At 43.6% G+C, this 12,913-nt stretch overlaps 2 protein-coding genes across 2 annotated transcripts; both read right to left on the reverse strand.

Annotated features, from left to right (window-relative positions):
• Window positions 1-1,320: 1,320 nt before the first annotated feature.
• On the reverse strand, window positions 1,321-4,453 carry APOF (apolipoprotein F). Its single transcript, XM_042944617.1, has 2 exons — window positions 4,399-4,453; window positions 1,321-2,309 (listed from the first exon to the last, which is right to left on the reverse strand). The coding sequence occupies exon 2, from the start codon at window positions 2,292-2,294 to the stop codon at window positions 1,443-1,445; it is 852 nt and encodes a 283-aa protein (XP_042800551.1). The 5' UTR covers window positions 2,295-2,309; window positions 4,399-4,453; the 3' UTR covers window positions 1,321-1,442.
• Window positions 4,454-7,708: 3,255 nt separating this feature from the next.
• On the reverse strand, window positions 7,709-8,047 carry LOC122223645 (cytochrome c-like). Its single transcript, XM_042944618.1, has one exon. The coding sequence runs from the start codon at window positions 8,024-8,026 to the stop codon at window positions 7,709-7,711; it is 318 nt and encodes a 105-aa protein (XP_042800552.1). The 5' UTR covers window positions 8,027-8,047.
• Window positions 8,048-12,913: the final 4,866 nt, after the last annotated feature.

A 12,913-nucleotide genomic window follows, 5' to 3' on the forward strand; every position in this document is an offset into this window, starting at 1 on the left:
CCCGACGCTAACTGCCATTCAGCCCAACTTTTCCAAGTTCATTGGCGGTGCCACAACTCCTCCCCCCAGTGGGGCGGGACAAGCGGCCCCGAAATCACACTTCCAGCTCCAGGGATTGATGGGATAGCTCAAGTACGCCCTGCCTCGCGGAGGGAGGAGTCCAATTAACGGAATAGCCCAGGACTGAAACAGCTGATTTCCGAGAACTTGCGCCAAGCCGGCGAAACCGAGACTAGCCCTGGGCACTGCAGGCTCTGTTCCATAAGAGGCGGGACCGGAATTTCGACACTTTGGGCTAGGAAGGGAGGAGCTGTAGTAATAAATAATATTTATTACTGGTACCTTGCTAAGCACTTGAGGTTCATTGTATCATTTTCAATTTCCACAAAAAGCCATCCAGGTGAAAATGATTATCATCACTTTAGACATTTTAAAAACTGAACTTTGAGAAAAGTTAAGTTACTGGTCAGGGATCATTGAGGCTCTTACAAGTAGAGGCTGGATTGAAATCCAAATTCTCTGACTCCAAACCCCAAACTTTAAAATTCTTGCATTTTGGGGAGCTTGGGTGGCTCAGTCCGTCAAGCGACTTAGGTTCAGGCCATGATCTCTCAGGTCATGAGTTAGAGTCCTGCCTCAGGCTCTGTGCTGACAGTTCAGATTCTGGACCCTGATTTAGATTGTGTCTCCCCCTCTCTCTGCCCCTCCCCTGCTTGTGCTCGCCCTCTCTCTCTCAAAAATAAACAAACATTAAAAAAATTAAAGAAATTATTTTTAATGTTTATTTATTGTTTTTGAGAGATAGACAAAGCACAAGCACGGCAGGAGCAGAGAAAGAGGGAGACACAGAATCTGAAGCAGGTTCCAGGCTCCGAGCTGTCAGCACAGAGCCTGAAGGGCTTGAACTCACAAACTGTGAGATCATGACCTGAGCCAAAGCCAGACACTCAACTGACTGAGCCACACAGGTGCCCCAAACATTAAAAAATTTTTTGATAAAAAATAAAATACCTGTACTTGGGGGAGCCTGGGTGGCTCAGTAGGCAACGGACTCTTGGTTTCGGCTCAGGTCATGATCTCACGGTTCATGAGTTTGAGCCCTGCATCCCTCTCTGCTGTCAGGGCAGAGAGCTGCTTCGGATCCTGTCTCCTTCTCTCTGCCCCTCCCCTGGACGTGCACATGCTTGCACGCTCTCTCTGTCTCTCTCTAAAAATAAATAGACATTAAAAAAGAAAAAACTCTGCATTTTACAGAACTGCCTTCCTCATTGATAACAAACCAGAGATTTGGATTTTGAAGAAACACACATTACAGCTTGTTAAAATATTAGATTTGTTCATTCTGTTAGGACCACCTTTTACATCCCAAGACCGCCATCTCAAGATGGCATAAGTCATAGCTATTAAATAAGCCCTGAATTAATAATGGTGCGACACTAAGGTCAAAGGGCCTTGGAAGTTGTTTCTTCCAGGTCACTCACATTTAAAGCCCTCCCCCAGGTCTCCTCGCTGATCTCTGGCAGAGGGGTGTTTGCCTCATTCACATAGTAATACTGGATCAACTGTTGAATCCCAGTCTTCACTGCAGGTTTAAGTGCAGCGCTGATTAGTAGTCCTGTGGGTCCCCCAGATAACCCAACCATGGTCATCAGAAAGTCATAACCCATATCTATGACCCCATCTTGGCCTCGTTCCTTGGCCTTGTCTGAGCAGTTCTGAGCAGCATAATACAGAGCTGTGCCCAGGTTGTAGTAGGTTCCCACTCCTGGCAACAGCTGGACTATATCGTGCACACCCTGCTCCTGCTCCTGTTCACAGTCATTGATGGGTAGGGATCGTTGGGCTCTTTGTGGGCCCGGCTGCTCCCTGGTCAACAGCTGTAGAGCAGAGGCCAGGGCATCCACTGAAACTGCCCTCCCCGTGCTTCTGCTTTTCTGGAGCCCTTGAAGATGCCGGATGAGGATCTGTGTAGCTTTCACACCCCCCTGATGATACAACTGAAGTTGCAGGGCCCAGGTATCAGCCTGGCAGCCAGCTTTCTCCAGGGTGATCAGCAGTGGCAAGCCTACCAAGAACTTGAGTAGAGGGGCCATGTGGGTGAAGCCAGGCAGGGACTTTGGGAGCAGGGTCTGGCAGAACAAAGGGTCTGAGGAGGGTGGCCAGGACCTCAAGGATGAGGGAAGGTGCATCAGAATATTTGTCTGGTTTCCATATGAAATGGCATCCACAGGGTGCAGCAGGAGGTAGCAAAAAAGCAGCTCAACTTGTATCGTGATGAATCTGAGGCCACACATGTCTGAAACAGTACACTGGAGAGGCGACAAACCAGAAAATTACAAACCAGTTCCCTAAGGGTTGTGGTCTGAAAGGAGCCCAGGACTCGGGACACACCTCCAGCCATCATCTCCGAGCTTCCGTTATTTTTAGGTAAAGGCCCCAGAAATAGGAAATGCAGCCCAATTGTTCCCATCTGGCCTTCCCCATCTTCAAGTCACCAAAGACTTCCTCTGCTTTATTACCATCCATTTATAGGGGACCCCAAATTACCATACAGTCCAGGCGAGAAGTGAGTTTGTCTTGGTAGGTTTGGTTGCTCCTCAATCCAGTTCTGCCCACTTCTCTGCCCCATGAAGAAAGGAAAGATTTGCTTTCCCCCATAACCAGTAAGAGATGTAATCTCTCCAAATAGTTGTCCTTTGTATTGGCTGCTCAAACCCTGTCCCCTTGTCACACTCTCGACCTCAATACCCAAGACCCCATTTTTTTTTGTCTCTCTTTTCAGTTAAGAATTAAATTAGTGAGCTACCGCATCTATCTAGCTGGGGATTTAGTACAGGGTGGATGAATGAGAAAAAGGTTAAAATACTTCTCATGCTTAGTACATATTACATGCACAGTATACGATGACTGAAGAAAAAGAAAAGGAAAGCAAAATGGAATAACAACTAGAGGCTGGGACTTTCTAAGTGGAGAGGGGCAAGGCTAACACCAGTCACATGTGTTTTAGCACTGGCATGAAATAAAGAGCATACATCTGTCCTGAGCGATCTGCTACATTTCTAACTACTTACCATGCCCCATCTTTGAACATAGTCATGAGAAAAGACACGTGTTTCTTAGTTGGCATTGAATATCTGAAGTAAACCTAGAAAAATTCCTGAATCAATTTCTCCATAAAGCACTTCCAAATAACTGTGGAACATTTGATAAATTATATTGTCATCATCCATAGACATTGAGAGGTCCTTTCTTACCTTAGGGGTTGCTTCAGCTTTTTGCCCAATCCTTCCCCATGTTCCCAAGACTTATTCCTGCAGTTCTAGGGGATATTGACAGCAAATTCTTTGAACTGTGTCAGCAACATGGGAGATGGCTGGTAGACCTACCTGGGTGTATTTGCCACCATCAGTACATCCCTCAGGGTAAATAGCTGAGTGTTGGATTTATCCAAGTTTCCCTCCAGATCCCCCAGATCCCTCAGGATAAACTTTGTATTGCCAATGCCTTCCTCTGTCTGCTTTTTTACTCTCATGGATGAGGGTTTCAGTTGATGTCCTTTCCTCCCATCCTAACAAGCTGAAGCTGCAGAATGTGAGCCTTAGTTGGGCAGCCAACCTCCTCCAGGGACACCCCCACAGCTAAGTAGGATAGGTACTCAGGCAGAGTGGCTATGGAGCGGGTAGCATGCAAGAGATCCTGGAAGGTCTTGAGATATGGGAGAGGGATCTGGATGGAGAGTGTTTTCACAGAATGTCCAGTTTTTGTCAAAGATGGCTGGAAGTTCAAGGCCCCTTTCTGGACATTTCTTGGAAAGACAGCCAACGAGGACAGCAAAACACAGCAAAGGGGTGCCTGGCTGGCTCAGTTGGTAGAGCATGTGACTCTTGATCTCGGGGCTATGTTTGAGCCCCATGTTGGGTAGATTACTTAAAATCTTAAGGGCGCCTGGGTGGCTCAATCGGTTGAGCGTCCAACTTCAACTCAGGTCATGATCTCATGGTTTGTGGGTTCGAGCCCCATGTCAGGCTCTGTGCTGAGAGCTTGCTCAGAGCCCAGAGCCTGCTTCAGATTCTATGTCTCCTTCTCTCTCTGCCTCTCCCCCCACTCACTCTTTCTGTCTCTCAAGAATAAATGTATAAAAATTTAAAAATAAATAAAAAAATTAAATCTTAAAAAAAAAAAAAAAAGACACAGCAAAGGAGCAGCACAGCCTGGATCATGGTGGGTCAGCAGGAACAGCCCTGCTGGAAAGAAGTGCTCAGGTTGGGAAGTAGGGAAGGCTTGGGACAAAGAGACACCAAGACCGGTCAGAGCTTGTAAGTGGCCCTGCCCTTGGAAACTTTAATTACCCTGGACATAACTTTGCCCCCACCCTTACAAACTGTGGGCAGTCCTCACCTGCTCCAGAAACAAGCCAGAGGAATAAGATGGTCCGAACACGTCCTTTCCCCGGTGCTTCTCTAATCTGAATGACAGCTTTCTAGAACTCACCTTCTCTTCATCCCAGCCAAAAAAAAAGTTGGCCCTTCTGAAAACAGTGAAGGACATATGTTCACAAATATTTATCCACCTCCTCCTGGCTCAGGCTTTTCCTCCTCACCTTTGCCCCATGCTGACAAAAAGGCCATCGCCCTTTGTGGCTACTGCTTTTCCTGCCCTGTATCCCTGTCACCCTAAGATTTCTCTAGGCCTAAACCTAGATCAGGAAAAATTCCTGTCTCTTCTGGGGAAGCAGGGAGGCAAAAGGCAGGGACACCAATGATTTCTGGGCAGGGGACCCCAAAATAGTTCTTACTCAATGGGCTTACCAGGTAGAAAAATGAGAAAATAGAACCTATTGGCAAGCCAGACCAAATCAGAGCAACTTTTGTTTTTACTGTGTCATTCTCACGCAATACCCTACTTAAACACATTTATTACCCTGATATTACTTTTTTTTCAACTTCACTTTTTTTTTTTTTATTTTAGAGCACATGAGCAACAGAGAGAGGGGCAGAGGAAGAGAGAGAGAATCTTAAGCAAGCTTCACACTCCTCACAGAGTCTGACGTGGGACTTGATTCCATGACCGTGGGATCATGACCTGAGCCGAAGTGAAGTTAGATGTTCAACTGAACTGAGCCACCCAGGTGCCCCCAGAAATTCAATTTTCAAAAATGTATTTCTCTATCTTCTTATGAAATTACATAATTCATCATCTATGATGCTTTTGATCTGTGTACAGATAACAGTAAGTACTTAGTTATCTCTCAAACTTTGTGCATTTACTGAGCAATTTCTCGGTCACTATGTGTGTGAAAAGCAGTCTCCTCACTGAGTAATGAAGAAAAAAATATATTGCTCTTTTCACCAGTGCATTCCTGTGAGAGTGAATGGGGTTAAGGGAAAAACATACAAATGAATACTTTTCTAAATGAAGTATTTTAAATACCCCCCAAACTGGAGGATTAAATGTGTGCTCTGGCTCATAATACTCAACATACACATTATTTTGATTTCTTTATGAACACTAGCAATACAAAGGGAAGTGATCAGCCCCCAAATACACGAAACACGGGGAAAAAATCTTTTTATTACTTTTTATAATTTTTTAAAATAATTTACAACCAGGTTAGTTAGCACATGGTACAACAATGATTTCAGGAATAGATTCCTTAAGCCCCTTACCCATTTAGCCCATCCCCCCTCCCACAACCCCTCCAGTAACCCTCTGTTTGTTCTGTATATTTAAGAGTCTGTTTTTCCCCCTCCCTGTTTTTATATTATTTTTGCTTCCCTTCCCTTATGTTCATCTGTTTTGTATCTTAAAGTCCTCATATGAGTGAAATCATATGATATTTGTCTTTCTCTGTCTAATTTCACTTAGCCTAATACCCTCTAGGTCCATCCACATAGTTGCAAATGGCAAGATTTCATTCTTTTTTATTGCCAAGTAATACTCCATTGTGTATGTATGTGTGTGTGTGTATGTGTATATATATATATATATATATATATATATATATATACATATATATATACACCACATCTTCTTTATCCATTCATCCATCAATGGACATTTGGGCTCTTTCCATACTTTGGGTATTGTTGATAGCACTGCTGTTAACATTGGGATGCCTGTGTCCCCGTCAAACAGTATACCTGTAACCCTTGGATAAATACCTGGTAGTGCAATTGCTGGGTCGTAGGGTAGTTCTATTTTTAATTTTTTGAGGAAACTCCATACTGTTTTCCATAGTGGCTGCACCAGTTTGCATTCCCACTAGCAGTGCAAAAGAGATCCTCTCTCTGCATCCTCACCAACATCTGTTGTTGCCTTACCCTGATAGTAGTTCTTTTTTTTTAATCTGTGATTTTGTTTTTAATTATCTTAAGCATTATCACATAATTTACAAATTTGTGCTGATGATATATCTTCTCTACTTTAACCCCTTTTTTTTTTAAGTTTTTTTTTTTTTTTTAACGTTTATTTATTTTTGAGACAGAGAGAGATAGAGCATGAACGGGGGAGGGTCAGAGAGAGAGGGAGGCACAGAATCTGAAACAGGCTCCAGGCTCTGAGCAGTCAGCACAGAGCCCGACGCGGGGCTCGAACTCATATACCGCAAGATCGTGACCTGAGCCGAAGTCGGACACTTAACCGACTGAGCCACCCAGGCGCCCCTACTTTAACCCTTCTAACGAGTTAGCAAAAGCACCATTACCAATCATACATTGTGGTAATTCCACAGTTGTATTTTTGAATAGCTATGTAGAAAATAATCCTGAATTATAATTTAGTAAAGAATTCACAAGCCAAATCTGCCGCTATAACTTATCACACTGAATTTTATTAAAAAAAAATTTTTTTTAACGTTTATTCATTTTTGAGACAGAGGGAGACAGAGCATGAATGGGGGAAGGTCATAGAGAGAGGGAGACACAGAATCTGAAACAGGATGCAGGCTCTGAGCTGTCAGCACAGAGCCCGACGCGGTGTTGGAACTCACGGACCGCGAGATCATGACCTGAGCCGAAGTCGGACACTTAACCAACTGAGCCACCCAGGCGCCCCAATCACGCTGAATTTTAAAAGCATCTGACCTTACAGATCATCTATAAAATGTGAGAGGTGCTAATATTCTTTATTTAATATTATACATAGACCACACTAAAATGCCTTTCATTAAGCAAAAGGCAACATTTTAAATGCAGGGAATTTTAATTAAATTGGCATATTTAAGACTAAAAAGATAAAGTGGACATTGCCAGCTTATCTTCAGCCCTTGCCTTTAACAGGCTAGCAAACACAACTTGAAACACAGCTGAGTCTTGCTGTTCTGATACAGTGAAGGGATTTCTTCAGTATTTAAATATATTAACATAACCAGTTACATAAATCTAAATATAAAACCAATCTCCTGTAAGTTTAGAGATGGCATTTACCATCTCTGCGAAAAGCTCAATATCTAATCAACCCCAATCATATTTTTCAAAGGGGAAAACAGTGACAGCACTTGCTGGACCAGAATTACTATCAAAGGTCAAAAAGTGAATCATATTCATTTAACCACAAGCCAATCTTATTTAAATAAGGACTGTCCAAAAGAAATATTTTATCAGCCATTCATGATGTGAATTCTGGTGTATGAGATCAATTTAAACATAGTACACATTAAAAAAGTCATGAGACATTTTTGTTTTGTAATAAATAAGGCAACGGCCAACTATTACTCCTTAGTAGCTTTTTTGAGATAAGCTATCAAGTCCGCTCTTTCCCCTGCCTTCTTAATGCCAGCGAAGATCATTTTTGTTCCAGGGACGTACTTCTTGGGATTCTCCAAATACTCCATCAATGTCTCCTCTCCCCAGGTGATGCCTTTGTTCTTGTTGGCATCCGCGTAAGACAACCCAGGGGCTTGACCTGTTTTTCGCCCAAACAAACCATGGAGATTTGGCCAAGTCTTTTGCTTGCCTCCCTTTTCCACAGTATGGCACTGGGCACACTTCTGAACAAAAATCTTCTTGCCCTTCTCAACATCACCCATTTTTAAATCGCTCTTTGGTTGCGCGCGAAACTAAGGTGCCTGCTCCCAAGCTGGACGTCCAGCTCTCCACCCCGATAGTACTTCTAAGCCCACGTCAGAACTGTAGGCATTGAGCTTCATTTCTCATTTCTAGGGGTCTACATGAGAAACTGTAGTCTGGAAATAGGGAACGACGACATGTGGTGCTTCCTAAAACTGGTACATAAGTCGCCACATCATTTTGCCATACAGGTTCCTCTCTGGTGCTATAACCTACCTCTGGCACACAGCCAAAGGCATTAGGCCAATGGACAAATCCCTGGTCCCTCCTCCAATTTTACTCCTCTCAGCCCCAGGAGGGACCCCTAATGAGCAAAAAGAAATCAGAAGGAAAAAGAAAAAAGTTTTCTAGAAGAAGAGGAGTACGTCTTCAGGGAGCTACCGGGACACAATCCTAAAATTGGGAGGAGGAACTGGATTTAGAGGCATCCAACACTGTCGCCTGAAATTCCTGGACCCTAAATCCATGGAGCACCTCAAGAGTCTGCTGCTTCTGTACAGCCCAGGAGGTTTTTGGACCCTGTCAGATTCTCCCATTCCTGACTTGAGTTCACTCTCTATAACGGGCCCTATCTCCACGTTTAGTTAGTCAGCATCACCATCCTCCTCAATGTGAAAATGACTTTTTGTTGAAATTACCCAAATTTCTAACTCTCATGCTTTGGGAGTGACAGGGGAGACAGACTGAATGTGTAAATACGGTAGGGGGAGGGAAAGTGGTGAGGAGTTTGTCTCCAGGACCAAGGAGAAAAATGACAGAAGGATGAAGACACAAGCAGGTCCCCCCAGACTTCCTACCTTTGTCCCTTTCCTTGTCTTCCACCTGTTCCTCATCAAATCCCAACAGGTGTCAGCTGAGATTTTTTTGGTGGTGGTTTTAATTAGTGGAGTTTTTTTTTTTTTAATCTTTTTATTGTTTATTTATTTTCGAGAGACAGAGAGACAGAGCGCAAGCAGGGGAGAGGCAGAGAGAGAGGGACACCCAGAATCCGAAACAGGCTCCAGGCTCTGAGCTGTCAGCACAGCACAGAGCCCGACGCCGGGCTCAAACTCACAAACACAAGATCATGACCCGAGCCAAAGTCAAATGCTCAACTGACTGAGCCACCCAGGCGCCCCTAGAGTTTATTTCTTAGAGTAGTTTTAGGTTTGTAGAAAAATTAAGCAGTAAGTACAGAGTCCCCAAATATTCCCTCTTTCTTGACCCCTCAATTTCCTGTATTAACATCTTATATTGGTGTGGTACATTTGTTACAGTTGATTATTATTTTTAAAGTTATTTATTTTGTTATGATGTATTATTATTACCTAAGTCCACAGTTCACATCAGGGTTCAGTTCTTTGCATCATATAGCTCTTTTAAGTTTATTATTATTATTTTTTTAAAAGATAGAGAGCAAGCAGGGGAGGGGCAGAGAGAGAGGGAGACAGAGAATCCCAAGCAGGCTCCGCACTGCCATCACAGAGCCCGATGCAGGGCTCAAACTCATGAACCATGAGATCATGTCCTGAGCTGAAATCAAGAGTCAGATGCTTAACCAACTGAGCCATCCAGACGCACCTGCATCATATAGTTCTATGGGTTTTACCAAATGCATAATGACATATATCTACCTTTACAGTACCATACAGAACACTTTTCACTACCCTAAAAATCTTGGTTGCTGTTTTAGCTGTCTGGTCTCCCAATGAAATAGGAGGCATCAAAATTAACTCCATCAGCCCCTAGACCAATGTGGCTGGTACATAAGTACTCATTAGACAGCAGTCCTATTATCCTGTAGGGAGACCAGGACTGCTCTCCTTTTGCTGGCTTACAGGAGGGCCCTCAGGGTTTGTGCTTAGCACTTCTCATCAGGGCCTTGCTTTCCAGCGAGTTCAGATTCCAGCTCTGGCTGAAGCTTTCCTCTGAATGACTTTAAGAATCATCTAACTTGCTGGGGTGCCTGGGTGGCTCAGTTGGTTAAGCATCCGACTTTGGCTGAGGTCATGATCTCAGTTTGTGAGTTCAAGCCCCATGTCGGGCTCTGTGCTGACAGCTCAGAGTCTGGAGCCTGCTTCAGATTCTGGGTCCCCTCCTCTCTCTTTTCCCCTCCCATGCCTCTCTCTGTCCCTCAATAATAAATAAACACTAAAAAAAAATCATCTAACTTGGGGTGCCTGGCTGGCTCAGTTGGTAAAGCATGCAACTCTTTTTTTTTTTAATTTTTTTTAACCTTTATTTATTTTTGAGACAGAGAGAGACAGAGCATGAATGGGGGAGGGTCAGAGAGAGGGAGACACAGAATCTGAAACAGGTTCCAGGCTCCGAGCTGTCAGCACAGAGCCTGATGCGGGGCTTGAACTCACAGACCATGAGATCATGACCTGAGCCGAAGTCGGCCGCTCAACCGACTGAGCCACCCAGGCGCCCCAAGCATGCAACTCTTGATCTTGGGGTTGTGAGTTCGAACTCCTTGTTGGGTGTAGAGAGTACTTAAAATCTTAGGGACACTTGGGTGGTCTAGTCTGTTAAGCGTCCAAATTCGGCGCAGGTCACGATTTCATGGTTCGTGGGTTCAAGCCCCCTGTCAGACTCTGCGCTAGCAGTCTGAAGCCTCCTTGGGCTTCTCGCTCTCTCTCTTTTTCTGCCCATCCCCTGCTTATGCTCTCTCTCTCTCTTTCTCTCAAAATAAACATAAACAAAACCAAAAAAACTTCCTAAAAAATATTGCTTTGGGGCATCTGGGTGGCTCAGTCGGTTAAGCATCTGACTCCAGCTCAGGTCATGATCTCATGGTTTGTGGGTTCAAGTGCCACATCAGGCTCTGTGCTGACAGCTCAGAGCCTGGAGCCTGCTTCAGATTCTGTGTCTCCCTCTCTCTCTGCCTCTCCCCACTCGCACTCTGTCTCTCTCAAAAATGAATAAACATTAAAAAAAATTAAACAATAAATAAATTAAATATTGCTTTATTCACCTACATATACCTAGTTTTTGGTAATCACTCCCAATTGACACCCAATGCCCAGAATGGGGACTCTTATATAGGAGGCACTGAATACATATATGTATTAATTGGATATATTAATAAATGCATCTTTGGGACCTAAAGATGAGGAAAACACAATCCTTCAAGGTGCTCACAGTGTAATGGGAAAAAGAAAAAAGAAGATGAAACACTTAAGACTGGCACTTTATCAGGGGAATGAACAAATCCCAGCGGGAAGGGTGACTGCTTGTGGTTGGGGGTTCAAAAGAGTGACAAAAGCTGTGTGACAAAAGAAAGCACATTTGAGCTGATTCTAGAAGGATGAGATAGGAGTTGGATAGAGCTCGCCAATAGAGGGACAGTGATAATCAACAGTTTGGTATATGAAAATGCCGGCTCTGTGAGGCTGATTAAAAATACTGAAGGGTTGGGGCGCCTGGGTGGCTTGGTTGGTTAAATGTCTGACTGGCTCAGGTCATGATCTTAGGGTTCATGGGTTCAAGCCCCACATCGGATTCTGTGCTGACAGTTTGGAGTCTGGAGCCTGCTTTAGATTCTGTGTCTCCTTCTCTCTCTGCCCCTCCCCCACTCACACCGTGTGTGTGTGTGTGTGTGTGTGTGTGTGTGTGTGTGTGTGTGTGTCTCTCAAAAACAAACAAACATTAAAAAAAAAAAAACCCTGAGGGGCTGGGATGCCTGACTGGCTCAGTCTGTAAAGTATGTGACTCTTAATCTTGGGGTTGTAAGTTCAAGCTCCACACTGGGCATAGAGATTACTTAAAAATAAATAAATAAATAGATAGATAGATAGATAGAGAAATAAATAAATAAACAAATAAATAAATAAATAAATAAATAAAATCTTAAAAAAAATTTGGCGGCAAGGGGCAACAGTTTAAAATATGGGCATAGTCAGGCATGGCGGTGAGGATGCAGAGACTTGCTCAGATCAAGTATGCTATTCTGGGTCCAGACTCTGTCCTGAAAGAAATGGGAAACCATGAAATGCTCTTGAGCAAAGTAAAGACATGATGACAACCATGTTTTAAAAGGAATTCTGCAGGCAGAAAGGGAAATGAATGACAGGGAAAAGGAAACTGAGACGAGGAACCTTAGAGGGTCAGATACTGTAGGAGTCAAGGTCAGAAATAAAGAGGGGTATACTCTGGGGGGTGGAACCAATGTAGTGTATGGCTCATTCTCTTAAGTTCCTTCACCAACAGCTGCCACCCAGGTGCCTCTAAAATGTTTAAAATGATGAAGTGTTATGTGAATTTTACCTTAAAATCACATTCTTTTTGCACCTATAGAACACTCACCAAGATATACCACAACCAAGATATACGTAGGTGGCTCAGCTGGTTAAGCGTCTAACTCTTGGTTTCAGCTCAGGTCATGCTCTCATGGTTCAGGAGTTCGAGCCCCGCGTTGGGCTCTGCAATGACAGTGTGGAGCCTGCTTGGGATGGATTCTCTCTCTCTCTCTCTCTCTCTCTCTCTCTCTCTGCCCCTCCCCTGCTTGTGCATGCTCTCTCTCTCAAAATAAATACTTTAAAAAAAAACATATATATATATATACATATATATACATACACACATACACACACATACATACATACACACACATACCACATCTGGGCCATGAAACAAAACTGTTAGACAAATGTAAATTAGCATGCTTTTTAACTACTGTATATTTCATCACTGTATATCCTATAGGTATCAGAGCTAATGTTTATTTTGGATTTTGAATGCCACACAGCTTATCAAAAAATTAGAATTCATTCCTTCTATGCCTATCTAGTTTTCTTCTAGCACAAAACTCCCAGTCCCAGGCTCTAAGTTATAGCGCTTAAACAAGACCCATCACCAGCAGAGAG

The sequence above is a fragment of the Panthera leo genome, chromosome B4, assembly GCF_018350215.1.
Source record: "Panthera leo isolate Ple1 chromosome B4, P.leo_Ple1_pat1.1, whole genome shotgun sequence".
Taxonomy (NCBI): Eukaryota; Metazoa; Chordata; class Mammalia; order Carnivora; family Felidae; genus Panthera; species Panthera leo.